Source organism: Geotrypetes seraphini, chromosome 15 (genome assembly GCF_902459505.1).
Source record: "Geotrypetes seraphini chromosome 15, aGeoSer1.1, whole genome shotgun sequence".
NCBI classification, from domain to species: Eukaryota; Metazoa; Chordata; class Amphibia; order Gymnophiona; family Dermophiidae; genus Geotrypetes; species Geotrypetes seraphini.
The window spans coordinates 17,975,297-18,001,449 of NC_047098.1; the positions used below are offsets into that span (position 1 = coordinate 17,975,297).

Here is a 26,153-nt window from a genome sequence, read left to right on the forward strand (position 1 = left end):
TGTGTGAAGAAATATTTTCTCCGGCTTGTTTTAAATTTACTACTTGGTAGCTCACTGTGATTTAAAGAAATCAGCATTTGACAAAGTTCCATACTACACTTGACACTGAAGCATCTTGAAATATGAATGGCGATAAAAAGGTCTCACAATACAGAATAATATTATTTATGCACATAAGAGGGAAGTGGTAATCCCTGCCACAGAGAGCACATGAAGCACAAAAAGAGGTAACAGTAACCTATGATACATTAGGGTAGGAAATATTATAACAGACCGAGGCAATGAGGAACCCTAGACAGAAGTGATGAGGAGCAGGTAAGGTCTTGGATGCCACCCTAGACAAACATTGTTGGTTATGTTGCATGGAGGTCAAAGGTCCATTCAGATCATCCTTCTTTTGACTGCATGGTCCAGAGTAGTCCCCAAATCATCTTAGGGTTTAGACTACGACAGTAATGGAATCCTTTCTCTTCCTCCATTTTCCTCCTAAGGAGAAGATTATGGCCGCCTTCTATCTAATCATTCTCTTATTTGGGCAGTAGATCTCACTATCCTGCTGAAACAGAATTGATTCACATTGGTTTTGGTCTTCCTCTGGACCAGGAGTTCTCAACCCAGTCCTTGGGACATACCTAGCCAGCCAGGAAACCCACAATGAATATGCATGAGATAAATTTTAATGCACTACCTTCATTTTATGTGCATCATTGTGGGTAGGGTTAACAGACATGTCCTCTTTTTAAAGGACTGTTCAGGTGCTCGGAGGGATTTCCAAAACCCGGCAGTTTGTCTGGGTTTTGGAAGCCCTCGAGCTCAGGGTTGCATCTGGAGGCCCTCTACATATGAGCAGATGTTAATGCGATGACATCATACGTGTCAATGACATCATCACGTCGATGTCCACGCATGCCCAGAGGCCCTCCAGACCTTGGAGAAGAAGACAAGAGGTTCAGCTGGGGGAGGACCTGTGGACAAAATGAGGTGGAGCTAGAGGCGGAATGGGGCAGGGCCAGGTGTCCTCTTTTTTTAAAGAGGAAATCTGGCAACCCTAATTGTGGGGCTCCTGAAAACCTGACTGGTTAGATATATCCTGAGGACTGAGTTGAGAACCCTTGCTCCAGACCCTCACCCCTCTGCCTGGGTCGTTTTTACTGACGCGTGCTAACCAATTTAGCACATGCTAAATGCCAAGATGCTCATAGGAATATAATAGTTGTCTTAGCATTTAGCACACGCTAATAGCATGCACTAAATCAGTTAATGCACCTTAGTAAAAAAAAAAGATCCCCTAGTTAGCTAATCTAAGTTAAATATTAAGGGTTCAAAGTTATATGTGACAGGCAATGCATCAGCAGTGACACTCACACATTTTATTCGGTCTTGGGGTGCAAAGTTTTTGCTATAGCTATACAGTATGAGATAAGGAAAGGTTCTTTTAGGCAAGATGTTGCTCTCTTTCTCATCATTCGCATTTGCCATGGGAACACATAGGGAGAAACTGCTCTGCGATGCCGAACCATGGGAAGGACTGATCTGGAACTTCAAAGAGGTTCCTATTCCGAGAGGCCTTACGAGCTGCTGTAATGCTGGCGAGTCACACGAACGCTTTTCTTAAAGATGTTCCAGGGATTAGAGCTAATACTTGTGGATCATGTGATGCCAGTTGCTAAGGCAACAGTGGACTGTTTCCCATGAACTACAAAAGCCAAGTTGTCACATGACCAAGTGTAAAATTCTCACCAAGCAAACCCCCCCCCCCCCCCCCCGTTTGCCTTAGGGTTAAAGTTAGCTTATGCAGCATTTTTCTAAATTATAATTGTTTTCATGAATATACATATTGAATCCTTGAAACTGTTTTTTTTGTTCTTCCCAGCTGTTTTGGGCCCTCCAGAGATACAAGCAACAATATGAGCGATGGATGAACACATTAGTACAAAGGGGATAAAGGAGGTTTAATAAATTATGGAAAATAAATTATTCCTTTTTTGGCCCGCCAGTTCTCTCTTGCTCCTTATTTTCTGCAGATCAGTCAGAACTGGGTTGAAATCTGACCCCAGGAGTCTTCATTCAAACTACCCAGGATCTCCAGTCCTCATCTGCATATTTTCCTTCTGGAGACATACTCTGTTAGGTCACTGCAATGATCATTCTGAATCAGGAATGCCAACCACAAGTCCGCTACCCAAGGAGTGGATATCCCAATCCAGGAATCAAACCAGGACCTTCTGCATATGGTTTGGAACACTTACCATCTGAGCCCTAGGGCCAGGCCATATTATTTTTATTATTATTGAGAGCTTCTATACCGCTACTAATGACTGGGGAGTCAATTCAGAGCGGTCTACATGAGTCTCTTCAAAGACGCTACACTACATGAGCTTCTGTAAAGGTGATATGATCCATTAGCTTCTGTAGAGATGTTACTATAAGGAGTAGTGAAGTGTTACAATACATGGGTTTCAATCAATTGTTTTAGGCAGTGTACTCTCTCCCCCAACTACACAGGTGACCATAAATACCTCCATTACATAGAAGAAAAATAGTACATTCATTATGCAAATAATTCTTTAAAATGGGGACATACAGTTAAGGTGGCACTTACATGCAAAAGCCATGTGCAATTGGCAGATACATAGAAACATGATGGCAGATAAAGGCCATATGGCCCATCCGGTCTGCCCATCCAAGCTTTTTTGAATTCAGACACAGTTTTTGTCTCCACCACCTCTACCAGGAGCCTCCACGCATCTACTACTCTTTCTGTAAAAAAGTATTTTCTTAGATTACTCCCGAGACTTTCACCTTTTAACTTCATCCTATGCCCTCTCATTCTGGAGCTTCCTTTCGCATGAAAGAGACTCAGCTCATACACGTTTATGCCATGCAGGTATTTAAACCTCAATCATCTCTCTCCTCTCCCAACTTTCCTCCAAAGTATGCATATTGCAATCTTTAAGTCTGTCCCCATGCACCTAATGATAAAGGCCACCAACTATTTTAGTAGCCTTCCTCTGGACCAGGGATCTCAAAGTCCCTCCTTGAGGGCCGCAATCCAGTCGGGTTTTCAGGATTTCCCCAATGAATATGCATCAGATCTATGTGCATGCACTGCTTTCAATGCATATTCATTGGGGAAATCCTGAAAACCCGACTGGATTGCAGCCCTCAAGGAGAGACTTTGAGATCCCTGCTCTGGACCAACTCCATCCGGTTTATATCTTTTTGAAGGTGGATTCTCCAGAATTGTGCAAGTATTCTAAATGAGGTCTCACCAGTATCTTATACAGGGGATATGGGTCATCATGCATTCCCGGGAAGATTTTTTGAAGCAATTGCTCTCTTTCTAAAGATATTCCCCTGACGTAGCCACTTGGCGAAACAGGGCCTGTCGGGAATACTGAGTTCATTCTTTGAAAAGTGTGTCTGGTTCCGTATTGGAGCAACGGATATTTATTTCCACTGCTTGTGGGAGATGAATGGAAGATAAGTGCAAGTTTTTACAGTTTTTTTGCTGTTTTTTTGCAGTTTAACTTGTGTATTTTAAACTGTATCTTTATGAATCTTTTCCATGGAGTTTTTTGACCCAGGATGTGTTTTGTATGGCAGTTTATAACTGAACATATAGTTTCTTGGTTGTTTCCTTGAAACACTAAGGTCTTTTTCTCCATGTTAGTTACTTGCCTTTCAGCCTGTTTCCTTCCACTATTAGCAGCTTTATTCTGAATATTTGTTGGTTATTTTTTTTTATTTTTTTGGATATTCAGCTTGTATACTTTTTGATAAATCATCATGCATTATGTAATTTTCTATGGAGTCTACTGTAAGGGAGGTACACATGTGGTGTTACCAGGTGCCCAGATTTTCCGGGACATGTCATTTTTTTAGAGGGCATGTCCAGGATGGCTTTTCAAAACCCAGCACTTTGTCTGGATTTTGAAAAGCAAATCGCATCGTGCGAGGCATCTGCACATACGTGGATGTAACGCGGGGGACATCATCATGTTGCCATCCGTGAATACCCTCCCGACTAACGGGAACAGGCTGAGGGAGAGTGGCTAGGGGGTGAGGCTTGGGCAGGTCTATGGGTCTGGATTTTATGCAAGTAAAATATGGTTACCCTCTACCAGACCTGGGCAACTCCGGTCCTCGAGGGCCAGAATCCAATCAGGGTTGTCAGGATTTCCCCTATGAATGGAAAGTTCTCGGACTGGGAAAATGTGACAAGCGGTGTGCCCCAAGGCTCAGTTCTTGGACCCATATTATTCAATATATTCATAAATGACCTGGAAGAGGAAACCACGAGTAATATAATCAAGTTCGCAGATGACACGAAACTATGTCGACCAGTTGGATCACATAAGGACATTGAAGAACTCCAGAGAGATCTGAACCAGCTAGAAAAATGGGCAGAAAAGTGGCAGATGAAGTTTAATGTAGACAAATGCAAAGTGATGCATCTGGGTACGAAAAACAAGGAACATGATTATATAATGTTAGGTGTGACATTGGGCAAAAGCGAACAAGAAAAGGACCAGGGGGTACTGATAGACAGGACCCTGAAGCCATCGGCACAATGCGCAGCGGCGGCAAAGAAAGCAAACAGGATGTTGGGCATGATAAAAAAGGGTATTACGAGTAGATCGGCAGAAGTCATCATGCCTCTTTACAGAGCAATGGTCAGACCATTGATTCTTCAAACGGTGGGGAACCACAAGCACTAGGGGTCACTCGGAGAAATTGAAAGGGGACAGGTTCAGAACAAATGCTAGGAAGTTCTTTTTTACCCAGAGGGTGGTAGACGCATGGAACGCTCTTCCAGAGGTTGTGATAGGCCAGACCACAGTACAGGAAGGTTTGGATAGGTTCCTAAAGGATAAAGGGATTGAGGGGTACAGATAGAAGCAGAGGTAGGATATAAAAATGGTCAAATCACTTCACAGGTCAAAGGACCTGGTGGGCCACCGCGGGAGCGGACCACTGGGCGGGATGGACCTCTGGTCTGACCCAGTGGAGGCAACTTCTTATGTTCTTATGACCACACCTGGAGTACTGTGTCCAACACTGGTCTCCTTACCTAAAGAAGGATATAACTCTGCTGGAGAGGGTGCAGAGGCGAGCCACGAAGCTAGTAAAAGGTATTGAGAATTTGAGCTACAAAGAACGCCTCGGGAAACTAGGATTGTTCACCCTCGAGAAGAGAAGGCTGCGAGGGGACATGATAGAGACGTTCAAAATACTACAAGGTTTTGACATAATAGAACAAGAAGCATCATGATTGACGTTGTCAAATGTGACTCGGACGAGAGGCCATAGACTAAAATTGAGGGGCGACAGGCCCAGAACTAATGTCAGAAAGTTCTGTTTTACACAGCGAGGGGTGGACGCTTGGAATGCTCTCCCGGAGGAGGTGGTGACGGAAACCTCCATCATGGGATTCAAGTGCAAGTTGGACGCACACCTGCTTGCAAATCACATTGAGGGATACGGGAAAACAGGGTCTTCATCAGGGAACACCTAGGACGTAAACAGGGAACACCTGGATTGGCCTCCGCATGTGCGGGTCACCGAACTGGATGGACCAATGGTCTGATTCGGTGGAGGCATTTCTTATGTTCTTATGTTAATATGCATTGAAAGCACAAAGAGTATCTACCAGACCCAGTTACTGTTGAAATTAGGGCAAAATAGCTATTCCCAGTCCAGCAAACAGGGCATTTTGAAGCCATAACTTTTGTACATAGAAACATAGAAGATGACGGCAGAAAAGAGCTACAGCCCATCAAGTCTGCCCACTCTGCTTACCCACCCCCTGTCTATGCCCTAATGACCCAATCTCCTTATCTTGACCCACATGGGTATCCCATTTATTCTTAAAGTCTGGCACGCTGTCTGCCTCGATCACCTGGTGTACAGCACCTGTCACACCACTTTCTTAGAACAGACAGGATTTGCATCATCAGGAGGTTATAATAAATATAGGGGCCCTTTTACTTAAAATGCGCAGCAATCTGGCTGATTGAAGATACAATATGAAATCTACAAAATCCTGAGTAGTGTAGAATGGGTATTTTGGGTACAAGTGGATCCGTTTTTTTACTCCCATCCAAAATTACAAGACTAGGGGGACACTCGATGAACTTACAGGGAAATATTTTTAAAACCAAGAGAAGGAAATTATTTTTTTCACTTGGAGAATAGTTAAGCTCTGGAACACGTTAAGAACATAAGCAATGCCTCCGCTGGGTCAGACCTGAGGTCCATCGTGCCCAGCAGGCCGCTCACGCGGCGGCCCAACAGGTCCAGGACCTGCGCAGTAATCCTCTATCTGTACCCCTCTATCCCCTTTTCCAGCAGGAAATTGTCCAATCCTTCCTTGAACCCCAGTACCGTACTCTGCCCTATTACGTCCTCTGGAAGCGCATTCCAGGTGTCCACCACACATTGGGTAAAGAAGAACTTCCTAGCATTCGTTTTGAATCTGTCCCCTTTCAACTTTTCCGAATGCCCTCTTGTTCTTTTATTATTCGAAAGTTTGAAGAATCTGTCCCTCTCTACTCTCTCTATGCCCTTCATGATCTTGTAACTCTCTATCATATGCCCTCCAAGTCTCCTCTTCTCCAGGGAAAAGAGTCCCAGTTTCTCCAATCTCTCAGCATAGGAAAGGTTTTATAAGAACATAAGCAATGCCTCCACTGGGTCAGACCTGAGGGTTGCCAGACGTGATAAGAGCGGTTAACGTAGCTGGTTTAAAAAAATGGTTTGGATAAGTTCCTGGAGGAAAAGTCCATAGTCTGCTATTGAGACAGACACAGGGGAAGCCAATGCTTGCCTTGGATTGGTGGCATGGAATGCTGCTATTTTGTTTTTGCGAGGAACTTGTGAAATGGATTGGCCTCAGGATTGGGCTAGATGGACCATTGGTATGACCCAGTAAGGCTAGTCTTATGTTCTTACTACTTTACTACCACTACTTCTATTTATTATTTCTAAAGCGCTGAAAGGAGTATGCAGCGCTGTACATTAACATACAATCGATGGTCCCTGCTAAGAAGAGCTTACAATCTAATTTAATAATTCTTGCGATATTCTTTTTTCAAACCACTGTTCAATCTGAAGTGAAATGTCTAAATTAGATTATATACTCATACAAATAAACTCTAAGATAAATATCCTTTATTTTAACTCTTCTTGCTTCATACACATTTCATGTTATCTTTGGCAAAGACCTCAGAAACACCCACTCCACTGTCCCATGTATACAGTCTTTCATGGGGAGAATTATGTGTTGAACCCTCATTGGTCACGGCTCAAAGATTTGCATTTTATTTGTTTTCAAGATCTATATTTAAATAGTTAAGTAAAAATAAAAATTAACATATCTTAGCATATTAGTCATTTCACTTCAGATTGAATGCTAACGTGTGCATGTTAGCCTATGGATGCATTAGCGGTTCACGCATAGAAACATAGAAAGATGACGGCAGAAAAGGGCTACAGCCCATCAAGTCTGCCCACTCCACTGACCCACCTCATTAAGTCTGAGTGCTAGTGACCTGGTTCCTTAACTCGACCCTCGTAGGGATCCCACGTGGATGTCCCATTTATTCTTAAAGTCGAGCACGCTGGTGGCCTCGACCACCTGCACCGGAAGTCTGTTCCAGTGATCTACCACCTTTTCTGTGAAGAAATACTTCCTGGTGTCACCATTAAATTTCCCTCCTCTGAGTTTGAGCGGGTGCCCCCTTGTGACCGAGGGTCCCTTGGGAAAGAATATGTCGTTTTCCACCTCGACACGATCTGTGACGTACTTAAATGTCTCAATCATGTCACCCCTTTCCCTGCGCTCCTCTAGAGTATAGAGCTGTAATTTGCCCAGTCTTTCTTCGTACGAGAGACCCTTGAGTCCGGAGACCATCCAAGTGGCCATCCGCTGGACCGACTCAGCTCGAAGCACATCTTCTCAGCGCGAAGCACATCAACGCATGCGTTGATTTAGCGCATGCTAAATCCACTCTAAAACGCTTAGCGCGCCTTTGTGATGCATAATTACACATTGGAAAAAAAAAAAAAGTAGCATCAGCCTATCCCATTTCTCTTCCCTCCTGTCCCTGCCCCCATGATCCATCCTCTTCTCTTCCCTCCCCCTCATGGTCCAACGTTGCTCCCGTTTTTTTTCCTGCTGTTCTCTCCTCCTCTCACCCTATGATCCAGCCCCCCCCCTCCCACCCTTGTCCAAGTTTTCCCCTTCTCTCCCTCCCTCTCATCCCCTGCTCCAACTTATATATTATGGTTAAAGCTACAGCCTCAAGCACCCTGAGGTTGCGAGGTCAAACCCTGGGCAAGCCACTTAATCCCTCCATTGCTCCAGGAACATTAGAAACATTGTGAGCCCACCGGGGCAGACAGAGAAAAATGCTCGAGTACCTGAATAAATTAATGTAAACTGTAATGGGAGAACGGTATAGAAAATCGAATGAATAAATAAATAGTATGGGTCACCGATGAAAGAAAAAGGCAGATAAATTAGGCATGGATTTTTAAAGTAACATTAAAAAAAAAAAAAGTCAATGGAAGTCTACAGCAGTGTGAAAACTATTTATAACCTATACTCCACTAGTTTCTTATTTAAACTGCTCAAGGAGAAGTGGGCGTCTATTATGTGCCAGGGTTCACTCTATAGTCATTACCACTGCAAAGTACTGCTTTCACAAATCATTTCATATGGTTCTCTTTGGGGAAAAACACCTCAAACAGCACCGGTGAGGATCAGTAATCGACAAGAGTTGGTCGCACCGACCGCACTTCTTAAATCCCGTCACGGGCCGGGACATGGGCCCAAAACGCGGCCGAGAACAGGCGAGGTCCCACGGCCGCGGCTACCGGGAGCCCCCGGAGCTACCAAAAAAATAAACTTTTTTTTTAATTTTTTTTATTTAGAAGAACGAACAATCAATTAAGAAAACAACAAAACGCAGCGACCGCGTCGAAAGTAGGACACAGCCGCGGCGACAGAAGGCAAATGCAGAGCACAATTTTCCACAGGGCTTCTGGCTCCGCGGATGAAATTGAACTGAGGACCACGAGGTGGGGATGCGCCCTCTAGTGGGCAGGAAGGCTAGCACATGCGTGGTGCAGTGTGCAAACTTGAAACTTCAATCAAGTTTGCTTGAAAAGCTGTCCGCGCTGGGACTCCGTAGATGACGTCACCCACATGTGAGAATATCATGCCTGCTTGTCCTGGGATAAAGCTTCTCTCTCACCATAGGTTGTGCTCCACGACCCATTGAAGAGAAATCAGCAGTCCCGAGATGCCAACAGTGATGTGATTAGTGGATTATTGGTCCAGGGAAAATGACCAATTTTCACAGAGGCTACACACAGATATTACACGCAAACATACCGAGAGGAAAAGGGGAGGATTCGAAAAGAGGACAGCACGCTCACTGCGCCTCAGTTTGCCAGCTGGTTTCGTCCTTTTCAGCAGCATCATTTTAACGCAATGCACTCGTGATTCTGTAGCTTCTGAATTTATCCTCCCAGCCCCCAAAGAAAAAAGAAACTTAGCTTGACCGTGAAAAACTGAAATCAGTTGGCAAATCAGATTTCACTCGTGGGGATAGGGAGATTTTCTATGTATCGCACCCTGTACTTTTTTTTTCGTCTTATAACCGACAGCGGTTACGTTATAAAAACATGGAGTAAATAAATTAAGGATGATGGTTCTTTTCCTTTTAAGGATGGTTCTTTTCCTTTTAACCTGAAGCATGGTCCCATCAAAGACCAACTCCAGAAACTGAAATGCATAAGACTTAATACAGCTGAAGAACTGTATTTATCTGAGGATTCAAGTTTCAAGTTTATTAAATTGTTTGATTAAACGCTTTTCCAATTTCAAAGCGTTTTACATAAAATAAAACAGGATTTAAAATACACTCACTTATACATGACATTCGACTAAACGAACAGGGGATACATCTTTGGACAAGAAAAAAACTGGAAACAACGGGAAAGCGGGGAAGAAATACAATATTTGTTAAAAGAGTACATAAAAGGGAGACAAATTAGGGAAATAAGGGGAAAAATTGAGAGATCGGAAAAAAAAAAAAAAAGGTCATAAGAATAAGTATTAATGGTCTATATTTAAGGGAAAAGAAATTAATTGATATTATTGTAAAAATGAACTGTCAGTTAAAGGCTTCTTTAAAAAGAAGACACTTTAAGTTCTTTTTAAATATTGTTCAATCATGTCTCCCCTCTCTCTACGTTCCTCAAGTGAGTACAGCTGCAATTTATTCAGCCTTTCTTCATACGTGAAGATTAAAGGTATGAGCTAAATCCAAATCCTTCCAAATGGTTTCAAAACTTTTTTTTTTCCCCCTCTCATCTGACAACAATTTCTGGTTTGTTCTAATCAACCTAGGATTTTAAAAGAACAGAAATAAAAATTTAACAGCCAAGAACGTTAAACCCCAAGGCAGCCGACTCTTTAGGTTACAGCCCAGATTTCTATTAAACATACGCAAATTAAAGGATTTTATTTCACAGTTTTACCATTTGGAGCCTCTTCTATCAAACTAATTAGCACAGCAAATGTACCAAAGCCCAGAGGGATTTAAAGGGCTCCGGTGCATTTGCCACACAGCACTGGCTTCATAAAAGAGTCCCTTAAAATGACCAGGATACAGTTGTTCTGACCCTCATGGATTAATTCATCAAAAAAAGCTTTCCATCACATTATTCCTTGTAGGAAAGATTCTTTTTTTAAACAAATCCTTAAAACCATTATACCTTCTCATGTCAACTCTGCTGAGAATTCTTAATTAGCAGTCTATTCTCTAAGAAAGACAGATTATACCCTCACACCATTCAAAATTAAAACCAAAGCATCCAAATTTCTGGAAAACTGCTAATAAAATCCAAAACAACACATTCCCAGTGCTTTTATTATTATTTTTTTTTTCCATTTGTTTCTTTCACCAGGGTGATTCAATCAGGGTTTACCTGAACAGGAAAATGAAGCATGTTTTTCGATAAAGATTTAAGCTACAAAGCGTCAGGTTTCCACAAAATTATCCAGAACATGGAATATAGTTAAGATGGGTTATTTTACTCAATTTAGTAGTAACTAGGTCTCATTGCATAAAATGAAACCCATGGTAAAACAAAAAAAACCACATATCTTGATAGTAATCCACATTGATAACTCCCCTTAACAAAAGCCATATTTCAAATCACCCTGCTTACCAGAGAATATAAAAATGATATTAACCAGAAGAGCAATATGGTAAGACCCAACCATTAGATAAATTGGTCTATCTGATCAGGAGTATACATACCACAGAAGACACAGAAACCCCCATTCACTAAAGACTAGCTATTAAGCCCTGAATATAATGCAAAGCAATAGGTTAAAAAAAACCCAAACATTTATTTTGAAATGATTTCTTCATTAATTGCTGACAACCCGGACTTATATAATTGTAACAAAAATGAAGCAGACATTTTACAAAACTCTACCTGGGCGAAAGAAATGATTTTTCCATACTAGTCCTTGCAAAACAGAGGCCATGAGCCCATTCTGTGTTAGCCAAGAGGAAAAATCTCAATGCCATTTTCCACAAATCAGCTTGCTCTGGCTCAGCTGCTACCATGGACATGAGTTCCTGCAAACACAGAGGCTTAAAGGGACAGTGCCTTGAACTTTGATGAGTAACCACATGGCTCCTAGACCTAGTCTGATGAAAGAGATTGAGCCAGGCCTGATTTTCTGGTCCGTTAATGGACTATAGCTCCCGCTGCCTAAGACACGGAAACTACAAGTCCCAGCATGCAATGAGAGCAAAGCTAGCATTATCTCCTAGCTTAGCTACTCCCTACTGACAAAGAGTTCTGGTTCCCAAACCTTTTCTAGAGGGCTCTCCAGCCAGTCAGATATTCAGGGTATCCACAATAAGTATGCACTGCCCCCCCCCCCCCAACTACCCACAAATCTCTCCATTAATATTCATTGCGGCTATCTCAAAAACCTGACTGGCGAAGGAGTATGGTATTAGGGTTCAAGAAGGGATTGGACAATTTTCTGAAGGAAAAGGGGATAGAGGGGTATAGATAGAGGACTACTACACAGGTCCTGGACCTGTTGGGCCGCTGGGCACGATGGACCTCTGGTCTGACCCAGCAGAGGCACTTCTTATGTTCTCCCAGGACAGATTTGAGAACCCCTGCTCAAACCTGTTCTCGGGACAGACCTAGCCAGTCAGGTTTTCAGGATACCCTCATAACACAGATCTGTATACAATAGAGGTAATGCATTCAAATTTGCCCAATGCATATTCATTGTGGATATCCTGAAAACCCTGACTGGCTAGCTATATTCAGGGGGCTGGGTAGAAAACCACTGTCCTAGACAGGGATCTCAAAGTCCCTCCTTGAGAGCCGTAATCCAGTCGGGTTTTCAGGATTTCCCCCAATGAATATGCTTTGAAAGCAGTGCATGCACATAGATCTCATGCATATTCATTGGGAAAATCCTGAAAACCCCTGTGTTAAATGTAAAAACAGAAAAGGCTAGATCTAGAGGAAATGGCTCCAGAAAAAGGAGGATAGATGGAGCCATCCAGGTTTTACTTCCATTCTGGAGCCATATGATAACCCTAACTATATGTAATGGAACAGGCAAATAACTATTAAACCCCCCTGCCCCAAACATGAAAAATCAAACTACGCCCATGCAGAAGAGAAGAACTAAAAAGTTCAGATACATATAGCTGTCAAGTTACCCAGTTCTAGGAAGGAGATTTTGGGTTAATCCTGGATTTCTGGTAAACCTATTCTGATGCATTATGGGAAACGCAGCACTGATTTCAATGGGTAGATTTAAGTTTAAAACTAGGACTGAGCTAAAACATTCCTACTGAAACTGGGTAAGTTTTGAGCTATCAGACTGGTGGATATAAACTGAGGTTGAAAGAAGTTTTTGATCTGGTCACATTAGTCTTTTAAATATGGGCCAATCAGTCACCTTTATTTATGTAGTATTTATATACCACTTATAGTCTAAGCAGGGGTCTCAAAATTCCCTCCTTGAGGGCCGCAATCCAGTCGGGTTTTCAGGATTTCTCCCAATGAATATGCATCGAAAGCAGTGCATGCACATTCATTGGGGAAATCCTGAAAACCCGACTGGATTGCGCCCCTCAAGGAGGGACTTTGAGACCCCTGGTCTAAAGGGTGTCCAACCTTTTGGCTTCCCTGGGCCGCTTTGGCCGAGGAGATTTTTTCTGGAGCGGCACAAACGTGCAAACGCTGCAGCAAGACAGAGGAGGGAGCCGGCAAGACGGTAAACACCCAGGGGCAGCAGAAGAAAGCACTGCGTCGCCCTCGACCGGGGCCACACAAAATTCTTCACAGGGCATATGCGGCCCTCGGGCCGCAGGTTGGACACCCCTGGAATGGTTTACATTCAGGTACTCGAGCATTTTTCCCTATCTGTCCAGGTGGGCTCACACACTAATGTTCTTGGGGCAAAAGGGGATTAAGTGACTTCACCAAGATCATAAGGAGTAGTGTGGGATCTGAACCCACAATCAGAGAACGTTGCGGCTGTGGCTCCAGTCACTGCATCACACATTCCCCACTTAAAATCTTCTATACTTTAAATAATTATTTTCAGGGGAAGACGGAGGATTTTTAGTTCCTGAGCAGATGAGGAAGAACCAGCTCATGAGATCTGTGATGTTTGATGTGGTTTGCTGGATCTTTGGACCCATCAACACCCTGAAGAAAATGCTATACAAAAAAAAAAAAAAAGCCTTCACTGGTCTTGGAATGATTTTGAGCCATTGAACATAACAAGTCAAAAGGCTGCTGGTAGTCTGGAGTCTAGAACAGGCTCCATCTTCAGGGATGGAGGAACAGTAGGAAAAAGTGGAGAACCTGAACCTAGAGGAGACGTGCATTGAATTCAGAAATAAGTAACTTGGTATGTCATATTGCTAACTCGATATCTTAATCTGGACCGCAACTGATTTCTGATTGTGGAACTGAAGTTAGTTCAGTTGTTTAAAGCTCAAAGGCCAATCTAAATTTTCTGTACAAAATGTTGATTTATACTTGCAGGGGCCTCCAACCTACAGGAGTGCACTGAAAGTGGATCTCTGGGAGAGTGGGGGGAAGAAACTGAGCATTTCTATATAGTTGAACCTGTATTAAATAAAGCTATGCTTTGGGATCCTTATATTAAACTAAATTAAACTAAACTAAACCTTAGGTTTATATACCGCATCATCTCCACAATCGTAGAGCTCGGCACGGTTTACAAGAGTTGAGAAAGAAAGGAACTCCAATGAAGGTTAAAGGGTATAGAGAAGGATATGTGGGGGGCTTAGGATGCCAAAGATGGGGATCTTTCTGTAACACACTTCCCCCTCCATTTTCACAGGTTCAGCACTCACGACTTCGATTATTTGTGGTTTTTATCTTGCTGGCTCCACCCCCCCCCCCCACACACACACATGACATCATCCTGGAGTGCCGAGAAAAAGTTTGGCGCATTTTCAGCACTCGCTTCAGCGTGCGGAGAGAAAATTTTGCTTTATTTCATGAACACGAACAATAAGTTTTATTTGCAATTTCAAGGGATTCACAAGGGATTTAACCAAAATACCACAAATAAGATAGAAAAAAAAAAAGTTATTTGCGGTTTTTTGGTCATCACTTAGGGGCTCCTTTTACAAAGGTGCGCTAAAATGCCACGCACGCTATCTGCTCCCGCCTCCTTTTAAGTAGGCGGTAATTTTTTGGCTAGCGCGCGCTATAGCGTGCGCTAATCTTGTGCGTGCACTAAAAACGCTAGCATACCTTAGTAAAAGGAGTCCTTAATCTCTCCAGTAGTCATCTGGTCAGTTTGGCATCTTTTTGGAAAACAGATCTATCTCCAGACGTCTAAATGTTTGATTATTGCTGCAAGGCGTCCAAGCAGTAAGCCCACCCTAAGCCCGCCCAGAGCACACTTTAGGTGCACTCCAGGCAAAATTCTAGCAGAATGACTAGAAAGTAAGCTTTGAAAATGGCGATTTGGACATGTCAGCAGTTAACAGGTTCAAATGCCACTTTAGGATGTTATTTGGACGTCCTGGTGTTTTGAAAATGAGACCTAGAGCAGTGGTTCCCAACCCTGTCCTGGAGGACCACCAGGCCAGCTGGGTTTTTGGGATAGCCCTAATGAATATGCATGAGAGATTTGTATATAATGGAGGTGACAGGCATGCAAATCTGCTCCATGCATATTTATTAGGGCTATCCCAAAAACTCGACTGGCCTGGTGGTCCTCCAGGACAGGGTTGGGAACCACTGACCTAGAGCAAGAAGTTTAATTCTCAGTGATTTACGTTGAAGCTAAGGTTGTCTAAATTATATTCCAGATTTTTATTTTATTTCTTTATTTTTGTCAACTTTCATCTGGGGAGGGGGGATTTGATAATGGGATGGAGGGGAAGGGAATGGGTAGATTGGACAGGGGGGAGAGTATGGTTAATTATATAAATGGTTTGGAGAATTGATAGATTTTTATTTATTATATGTATTAGAATTGTAACATTTGTGTTATTTGTATTTTTACTTTAATAAAATGTTTGAACATAATTTAAAATAAAAGAATGAGGGGAGAAGAGTAGGGGGAAAAGGGATGGAATTATGGGGAGGAGTAGGAAAGAATGGATTAGGTTATTTGGAAATTTAATTTGGAGGAATTGTAGAAATATGTATGGAAATATTATTAGTGTGAATCTAATTGTAATGAATATTTCTTTGTATTATATTATTATATTTTTACTTGATTCCTTCAATAAAATGTTATAAACTAAAACCTGCTAAAGACTGGGGTTTAAATATGGTTGGTACCAGAAATCCATGCAGAACTTATACCTTGAATGGAGAAACACTGGCTAGGACTTCAGAAGAACGGGACTTAGGAGTAGAGAATGACACGGTGGCGGTTTACCCGCGGCCACCGCATTTTAGCCGCGGGTCACCCGCCGAAAACGGGGAAGAAAACTAGCAGTCGCTGCGGCGACGGGGACAAGGCCATTCACCGCCCGCGGGGCGGTGAATGGTCTTGTCCCCCGCAGTGAGGCATGAAGGATCGCGCGGTCCCCGCAGCTCACACCCGCCCGCCCAATCGATTCCAGTGTCCAGCCAGCTCTCTCCCCTCTCCTCACCCCAGTCCACAGATCCTCCTCCTCGGCGACCCGCACGCTACCAGAGAGCCGCGCACACCCGCCGCTGCTCAGCCTCGATCTTCTGCTCTGACGCAACCGGAAACAGGAAGTTGCAGCAGAGCAGAAGATCGAACACTGAGTGACGGTGACGGGGCGGTGCAGAGGATGGTGGGCCGGTGACGGGGCGGTGACGGGGACAGATTTTTTCCCCGTGTCATTCTCTACTTAGGAGTAATCATCAGTGCAGACATGAAAGCTGCCAAACAAGTTGAGAAGGCCTCAACCAAGGCAAAGGCAAATGATGGGATGTATCAAAAGAAGTTTCGTTAGCCGCAAACCTGAAGTCATAATGCCACTTTACAGAACCATGGTGAGACCTCACCTGGAATACTGTGTGCAATTCTGGAGGTCGCATTACCGTAAAGATGTGCTTCGAGCTGAGTCGGTCCAGCGGATGGCCACTAGGATGGTCTCCGGACTCAAGGGTCTCTCATACGAAGAAAGACTGGGCAAATTACAGCTCTACACTCTAGAGCGCAGGGAAAGGGGTGACATGATTGAGACATTTAAGTACATCACAGGTCGTGTCGAAGTGGAAAACGACTTATTCTTTCCCAAGGGACCCTCAGTCACAAAGGGGCACCCGCTCAAACTCAGAGGAGGGAAATTTAATGGTGACACCAGGAAGTATTTTTTCACAGAAAGGGTGGTAGATCGCTGGAACAGACTTCCGGTGCAGGTGGTCGAGGCCACCAGCGTGCTTGACTTTAAGAATAAATGGGACATCCACGTGGGATCCCTACGAGAGTTAAGGAACTAGGTCATCAGCATTCAGACTTAATGGGGTGGGTCAGTAGTGTGGGCAGACTTGATGGGCTGTGGCCCTTTTCTGCCGTCATCTTTCTACGTTTCTATGTTCTGAGACTCTTAACAGCTTCAGACAAGTTAAAACCATCACTATCTCATCAGCCATAAACCTCATGGGCAATGTCCACAATCAAAAGTATTTCTCCCTCAGTTTCACAACAAGAACCACAGTCTCTGAGGAGTATTTACGAATATGCCTCTAGCTGTGGCATCTTTCTCATCAGCCAACAGCGTGTGTGAATCTTGGATGTCTTCCTAATTCCCAATTAATCTCATTTAAATTATGTCACTACCATTCATCCTTAGCATGATTAAAACATCCTCTGACAAGATTTGCTGCCAAAGATATCCCAGCTGATTTATATCAATGTGGAATCATCATCTTGTGACATTTTTATAGGTCAAGTGCTGAGGAGGAACTCATCCTATTAACTCATCCTATTAGTTCTTTGTGGCATTTTGAGTGCTTTAAATGCCACCATCATCTTTGATACTCGGCCTAAGTGAAAACAAAACTTCTCTTCCAGGAATTCCCAGTCCCCCCATGTGCTTATGTGAATAACGACTACAACTAAGAAAAGGTGAAGGTTTTCTCACTACCATCTTCTCCCCAAAGAGCTGAAAGAGATTCATATTGCTGTCAAGATGGCATGGACTTTAAAGAGCCACCATCTAAATGTTGAGTTTTAAATTCGATTCATCTCTGAACTATGGCAATGAGCATTATTAAACTCTTTCTTTTTTTCTCTCTTAAGGTTCTTTTCCCTGCCCTCTCGGTCCACCCTTTTTTTTTGTCTTTTTCCTATACAAATTGTAGTTCACCCATTTCCCTAATGTATCAGTTCGTAGATTAGTCTTTGTCCCTTTTTATATTTTAGACAAGTACTTGATTTTCCCTCATTTTTTAAAAATTTATAACATTTTATTGAAGGAAATAATTAAATATAATATAATACAAATAGAATTCATTTCAAATAGATTCACAATTATAATATTTACATACATATCTCTATCATTCCTTCAAAATATATTTCCATATGACCCAAATCAACCCCCCTACTACCCCCACCTCCCTTTCTCCCACTTCCCTCCTCCCCTTCCCCCCTCCCTTTTTTCCCTCCTATTCACATTGTATTGAAGTAATTAATAAAACTATAATATAAAATGAAATTTATCATTCCTTCAATATACATTTCAATATGACCTTTTTCATCCTACCCCTATACCCCCCCAATTTCCCCCCCCTCTTCTTTTGAATGGAAGATGACACATATTACCAGGTATTACAAAGTTATAAATGTTTCCAAAGCTTCAATGTAAAATATTAACAATCATACTTCGTGCTCTAGAGGAAAGATTTTGAATATAAGGGTCCCAAATTTTCAAAAAACAAAAAACGTGTACATCTTGGAAACTTACAAACATCCCTAACTTCAAATAAAATTAAACAATGAAGTTGATTCCTCCAATGCCAAAAACTAGGAGGATCTTTCTGTAACCAATATTGCAAAATACATTTATGACCAATCTGTACATCGCTTAGAATTTAATGTAAAGGGATTAATCAAATTTTAATAAACTTAAAACTTAGACTGACCATCACCCTTTCTTAAATAAAAACACAGAACATGATGACAGATAAAGACCATCTTGCTTATTGGGTCTACCTGCCTATACTAACTATTAAGCTCTACAGTTCCTTCCTCTCCCTTAGGGATCCTCTGTACTTTTTTTTTTTTTTCAGATACAGTGGGAATGGGACTTGTATACCACTTTTTTGTGTTTACATATTCAAAGCTGTCTGCATATATACAGATACTTATTTTGTACCTGGGGTAAGTGACTTGCCCAGGGTCACAAGGAGCAGGGCTGGGATTTGATCCCACAACCGCAGGTTGCTGAATCAGCAACTCTACCTATAGGCCACTCCTCAGTGCTCACGTCCTCCTCCTCCACCACCCTTTCATTGGTTGGCTAAATTCCATTGCATTTCTCCAGTAATACTGGAGTAAATCTGGTCACCTTCGTGGGATGCTGCAAGAAGACAACTTCTCAAAATTGTGTTTCTGCAACTGGCAATGTGCTTGGTGCAGGTTTCCGGGTCTCGCTGCGTCTTTGGTGACTTGCAGTCAGATTTTCAGGATATCAATAGTCTCCCGGGTTCTATAGAAGTTGCCAAAATTTGGGCATGGATCCCAGATCTACACGCAAAGTAATTAGTTAATGAGCCCTTGATAATTGGTATTACTTGGCACTCATTTGGGTTTACCCACGGATCTGCCCTGAGCCCTTTTCTTTAAAATGTGCACCTAAATTTCATAGTGTGCAACTCAAAGGGAGTGTGGCCATGCAAGGGGCATTGGGGGGGGGGTGAGGGGAGAGGGTTATGGACATTCCCGGAATTTAGGCTCAAAGTTATAAAATAGGGTTATTTACATGGCCAACTTCCCCTAGTTCTGCCACAGTATTTACATCAGGTTTTATCAGGCTTAAGTGGTTACAGCCAAAGTGAGTGTGAGATCTGCGCTAGGCTAGCTTAGTGTGAATCTTCCTGATGCCTAATTTTTGGGTGCTGTTTATTAAATTCTCCCCGATATGCCTGAGATAAATGTGCTCCACTAAACGGAGTGTATCTTCTCTTTATTCACTGTGGATATACTGAAAATCCCACTGGTTCCGAATCACCAAAATAATCTTGAGAAGTCCTATGCTCCTAATATTTTCTCTCAGGGACTACTGATGCCGGGATAACCATCAAGCATGCTTCCCTATCTTGCTGTTTGAACTGCAAGGGACCGACAGCTCCCACATATCTACAGAGAAGCATGCAATTCAAACAGCAAGATAGCTGGAGCACACCTAATGATTATATTGGTGGTCTTCCCATGCACCTTTGCGAGAACACTGCTTTTAATAATAATAATAATAATAATTTTATTTTTTATATACCGCCCTACCACATAATTCTAGGGGGTTCACATACAGTACTAAAAAATATACAAACAGTGAATAAAAGTACAAAATCTAAAAACAACTAAAATTATACAATAATTGAATAAAATGTATTCGCAAAAATAGATATTCCTAAAAAAAGTACAACTGTAAAATCAATGTGCAAATTTCCAATCCATATTCTGAAACATCAGTTTACAAACTTTTTGAATAAATCAGTTTTCAATAGTTTCCTAAAGGACATATATGAATGGGCCATGAATCCATTTTGCCTGCCTGAAAACCAAACAATTTATCAAAGAATCTCTTGTAACGACAAGGCTTAAAGGAAGCAAATAATAAGGGAGTTTACCTTTTAATGCGGAATGACACGGGGACAGAATTTGTCCCCGTCCCCACAGTTAACTGTGGGAAATCATCCCCGTATCAAGAATCAAAACATGAATGGGCCCAGCCACTGACCCTCAAGCCTTGCATTGAAGAATGCTGGTGTAGAAGGACTGAGGTTGAGATAGATACTAGATGAAACTGGATGGTTAGAACATAAGACCATAAGCGTTGACATACTGGGACAGACTGAAGGTCCATCAAGACCAGTATCCTGCTTCTAGCAGTGGCCAACCCAGGTCCCAAGTTCCTGACAGAAACCCAAAGAGTAGCAACATTCTAGAGCTGAGATTGTGATGTCACAGTGCCTCATTCCACCAATGCCTAAAAGCCAGCCTCATCAGTGATGTCACAATGGCTATACTTGGCTCACATAAGAATCAGAGTATGAATGGGCCGAGCCACTGACCCTCAAGCCTTGCATTGAAGAATACTGGTGTAGAAGGACTGAGGTTGAGCTAGACACTAAAAAATGACATGGGAAACCTCCTGTGGTTATCCATGGGGACGGGAACAGGGACATACTGTATATTTGCTAGGAACAGCGACTTTCAAGAGAAAATCACATGTATATTTTTGAACATGTGAGATAAGTGCTAGTGTATCTCCCACAGCTTTGGCAGCTTAACAGATGCAATCTCAATAATAGCTCATGCTCTCGCACCCAACCAACAGTCACTGCACATAAAGTCCTCAGCTGAGAAAGACACTTGATGCAATACACTTGCAAAGTAACACCTCGGTATTGCAGGCATTCCCTTGTCATGCTAAATTTCCTAACCCTGATGCTCAAAGAACTGCATTTGCCTATAGCCCAGTGGTTCCCAAACCTGTCCTGGGGGACCCCCAGCCAGTCAGGTTTTCAAGATATCCCTAATGAATATGCATGAGAGAGATTTGCATATAATGGAAGTGACAGGCATGCAAATCTCTCTCATGCATATTCATTAGGGATATCTTGAAAACCTGACTGGCTGGGGGTCCCCCAGGACAGGTTTGGGAACCACTGCTATAGCCTAAGCCAAAAGCAACACCATGATTTATGGACATATGGATTTTATTTTGGGATCTGTTTTCATTTTTTTCCGCTCAACTGATATCTTCTGTCAATATCAACCGCACAATATATTTGATTTATAAGCATAAGCCCATTGAGATGGATGCCCCTAATTAAGGCCCCCCTTTTATTAAGCCATGCTAGGGTTTTTTTTATTGCCGGCCGCTGCAGTAAAATCGCCAATGCTCATATGACTGCAGCAGCCGGCGATTAAAAAAAACCCTAATGCGGCTTGATAAAAGGGGGCCTAAGCCTTTTTTTTTTTTTTTTAAACCTGGGCCATATTTTATCTACAGGGAAGAGACTGCACGTGCTAAGCCTAGAAAGAGCTAGATTCAATAAATGGGGCCAGCAATTGGATATTAAAAAAAAAAAAATCAACGCTCAATGCTATTCTTATAATGGTCACCATGATTTAGGCCAGCTGAAACCAGATGTAATTCCTAGTGTCCAGTATTCTATAATACTGCGTGCAAATTTTAGGAATGCCGATGACCCTCTCCTTGGACCTCCCATGGCCACACCTCTTTTTCGGTTGTATGCAGTGGGATTTGGACATGTACGTATTGTTATAGCAAGATGTGTGCCCAAATCCATATCGGTCTCAATCGGCATATTAGAAAAGGAGACAACCTCATTGGTTCAAAAACCTCCAAACCTCCTGTCTGAGCAAGTTCATGCATACACTGTGTTGCTGGCAGTGCAAACCATCTTCAGTTATTTAAGAACACGTCACTTCTCATATTGTACAAAAAAAACAAACCAAAAAAACCCAATCAAAATGATGTTATATTTCCAAACTTATCTTGCTCAGATCGTTGTTACTGCTTGTCAAGATTTGTGCTGTCTCCGCTCAAGTCCAGTGCCGCCAACGGTCGCTAACTCGCGTTTCACTTAATAGCTGCGTCAGGGCGGGAACTTTCACTCCCGGCATTCCTGTTAAACGCTCACAGAATCGGCAAAGATCACCCCCACTATTTACCCTTCTCCATTGAGACTATTGACCATTTAAACCAGGGGTCTCAAAGTCCCTCCTTGAGGGCCGCAATCCAGTCGGGTTTTCAGGATTTCCCCAATGAATATGCATGAGATCTATGTGCATGCACTGCTCTCATTGCATATTCATTGGGGATATCCTGAAAACCCGACTGGATTGCGGCCCTCAAGGAGGGATTTTGAGATCCCTGATTTAAACCTATTGGGGGCTGGGATAAGATTTTCCTCACAGAGTTCCTGAGTTTTACTGACTTGTAGTTTGGATAAATGAGTTGTGTCGAAGGGCACCTTGATAATCCATGCAGCCACTTTTCAGTTCACATGCAATGCTGCCCTCTATTTTGGGTAGACATCCTTTGTTTAATCCACCACACCCCTATCATTTCAGCTTGACCTTTGCTTGACCTTGAACTAAAAGCATCTTTGACACAACCTATAACCTGCCAGTTTCTGAACTGATTCAGTCACCTCTGACAGCTTGGGCTGGTCCAAGTTGCAATGTGCAGCCACTCGCCAACGTCTGTTCCACTGACATCTATGGATTGACCTTCCATAAGACAGGCAGTCAGTGGCAGGATAACTGCAGAAAATTGAAATTCTTCACCCCCTCCCACTGGATGATTAAAATCTGAGCTACAGCCAGCGAAAGAAAGATCCAATCTGCAGACAGGTAGCAAAGTAATTTTGCTGTTACCAAAGCCCTAAACACCAGGTTCAAAGGCTGCCAAGGAATATGACAAGTATATTCTGCAGTCAAAAGTGAGACATTGATAAAGATTTCCACTATAAGTTTCAATAGGTTTCAATGTCCTTTTTATCCTTTTACTTCTTATTTAAACACTTTTAGGGCTTCAGATATGCCATTGGTTACCAAACATTTCTATGGTCACCGATTAAACCTGTGGCTAGGGCTTCCTCACTAGCCCCATTATATTCTTTTTTTCTTTTTCCATGTCTTTTCTTTCATTTTTAACCTTTTAAAGTGCTCCGTGCTAAATCCAGTAACCTAAATCTGCACCTGGAGTACTGTGTCCAGTATTGGTCACCGTACCTTAAGAAGGATATGGCAATACTTGAGAGGGTCCAGAGAAGGGCGACAAGAATGATTAAGGGCATGGGAAACCTTTCGCACACGGAAAGATTGGAGAGACTGGGGCTCTTCTCCCTGGAAAAGCGGAGACTCAGAGGAGACACGATAGAGACCTACAAGATCATGAAGGGCATAGAGAGAGTAGAGAGGGACAGATTCTTCAAACTTTCAGAACATAAAAGAACAAGAGGGCATTCGGGAAAAGTTGAAAGGGGACAGATTCAAAACAAATACTAGGAAGTTTTTCTTTACCCAGCGTGTGGTGGACACCTGGAATGCGCTTCCAGAGGGCGTAACAGGGCAGAGCACGGTACTGGGGTTCAAGAAAGGATTGGACAATTTCCTGCTGGACAGAGGGGTATAGATAGAGGATTACTTCACAGGTCCTGGACCTGTTGGGCCGCCGCGTGAGCGGACTGCTGGGCACGATGGACCTTAGGTCTGACCCAGCGGAGGCATTGCTTATGTTCTTATGGGAGAGGAGGAGATAGTGGATGCTGTGGATGGACCATTTGGCCTTTATCTGCCATCATGTTTCTAGGTTTCTATAACCATAAAGCTCTATGACATCACAATGCAGGTGCAAAGAGCCTTAGCCTATAGGAAGAGGAGATGCAAATGTTAAGAGCCTTAGCCAATGCGCTTCCAGAGAGCGTAATAGGGCAGAGTCCGGTACTGGGGTTCAAGAAAGGATTGGACAATTTCCTGCTGGACAAAGGGACAGAGGGGTATAGGTAGAGGATTACTTCACAGGTCCTGGACCTGTTGGGCCGCCGCGTGAGCGGACTGCTGGGCACGATGGACCTTAGGTCTGACCCAGCAGAGGCATTGCTTATGTTCTTGGCTAGGCTTAAGCAGGGCATTGAAAACCGGTTGTTCCCAGTGCCTGGCTGGAGGAGGGACAGTTATAGGATTACCATATTACCATATTACCTTCCTCTTGTTTTTTCCTCTTTTTCTAACCAATCCCAAACATTGTAACTTTTAACCCCAATCCTTAAACTCATGTCCGAATTGTTTTAAATTTGATATTTGAATTTATTTTGTAAGTTTCTTCTATCTTGATTATAATATGTACATCGCCTAGAAATTGTAATAGGCGATTCATCAAAAATTAAATAAACTTGAAACTTGAAACTTCTTAAATACGTTTAAAACTTGTCTTATCTTAATTGACTTATCTTATTTTAGTCTTGTCTCATAATATCATCGGGAAATTAAAGAAAAGACATGAAAAAAGAATATAATGGGGCTAGTGAGGAAGCCATAGCTACAGGTTTAATCGGTGACCATAGAAATGTTTGGTAACCAATGGCATATCTGAAGCCCTAAAAGTGTTTAAATAAGAAGTAAAAGGATACAAAGGACATTGAAACCTATTGAAACTTATAGAAGGAATATGACAAGGCATTGAGTCCCCTCTCCATCTTTCTCTTGTCAGAGGTAATATTCCATTTGATTAGTCCACTGAAGGTGTGTATGTGGCTCCATGCTGAATATGATAGAAAGTAAGAAAAGAAGCAGGGGCAGCTAAGCATGCAGAATTTTTGGGAATCAGGTTGGACAGACTGGATGGACCATTTGGGTCTTTATCTGCCGTCATCTACTATGTTACTATGTGGGTTATTTTCCCCCCAATGCTAAAGCTAATTGCATATGTTCAACATATACCCAAAGACCCTCGCTATCGACTCCAGTTTTAACCCTGTAATATTCAGGTTTAGTTTCGAAAAAAGAATTGAACATACCACGCAGGTTGTTAAAAATCGAATTAATAATATTATAACCTAGGTATGAATCAGCCTTGTGAAAGTTCTCCTATAAAATGCACTGACACTGAATTGTGAAAAGCTGCACAGCTTCCACTAGAGACCCACTTGTGCTGCTGCTGCACTAACTTTAAGCCTAATGAGCTCCCTTGTGTTTCTCGCTGTACTCCCAGAGCCAAAGCTTCCCTACCTGTTCGTGTGCATTTCAGCTCAAGCTGAAATGACCCAGACTACTTCTTAAAATCTTCCCTGCACTGCCGCGTAAACCCACTGGTAGCAGCAGTGAGCTATAAAGATGTGTCCATGCTGAGCTGTAGCTTAAAAGTGGGGTGGAAAGCAAAGCTTTGGAAAAAGCAAAGAAGCAGAAAGGAGAGTGCCTGAAGTCCAGCAAAGAGTCCTGATGAGATTTTTGCATGTTTCAAGACAGAGGCAGTCAGCTGTTGGGAAGCTGATTTGGTTAAAGGCAGGAGCTATATTCTGCCTAGAACTAGGCCCTGATATATTAAGTCACACATAAACCCCTGGATTCTCTAAACCCGCATGCTGAAATTTATTCCAGTGCACAAATTTGTACATCCAAGTAATAGAATAACATAGCAATATAGTAGATGACGGCAGATAAAGACCTGAATGGTCCATCCAGTCTGCCCAACCTGATTCAATTTAAATTTTTTTTATTAATTTTTCTTCTTAGCTATTTCTGGGCACGAATCCAAAGCTTTACCCGGTACTGTGCTTGGGTTCCAACTGCCAAAATCTCTGTTAAGACTTACTCCAGCCCATCAACACCCTCCCAGCCATTGAAGCCCTCCCCTGCC

General features: G+C 42.6%; 1 protein-coding gene across 7 annotated transcripts in view; it reads right to left on the reverse strand.

Annotated features, from left to right (window-relative positions):
• Window positions 1-26,153, reverse strand: part of PLCH2 (phospholipase C eta 2) — a 599,022-nt gene that overhangs the window by 262,847 nt on the left and 310,022 nt on the right. Inside the window, exon 1 of one of the 7 annotated variants that reach the window (XM_033921960.1) lies at window positions 11,518-11,617. The exons of the other annotated variants lie outside the window; for them this stretch is intronic. Coding sequence (XP_033777851.1) covers window positions 11,518-11,569 — 52 coding nt within the window. The 5' untranslated portion in view covers window positions 11,570-11,617. Of the gene's footprint in view, window positions 1-11,517; window positions 11,618-26,153 lie in introns of those variants that run through there. 7 annotated transcript variants of the gene reach the window in all.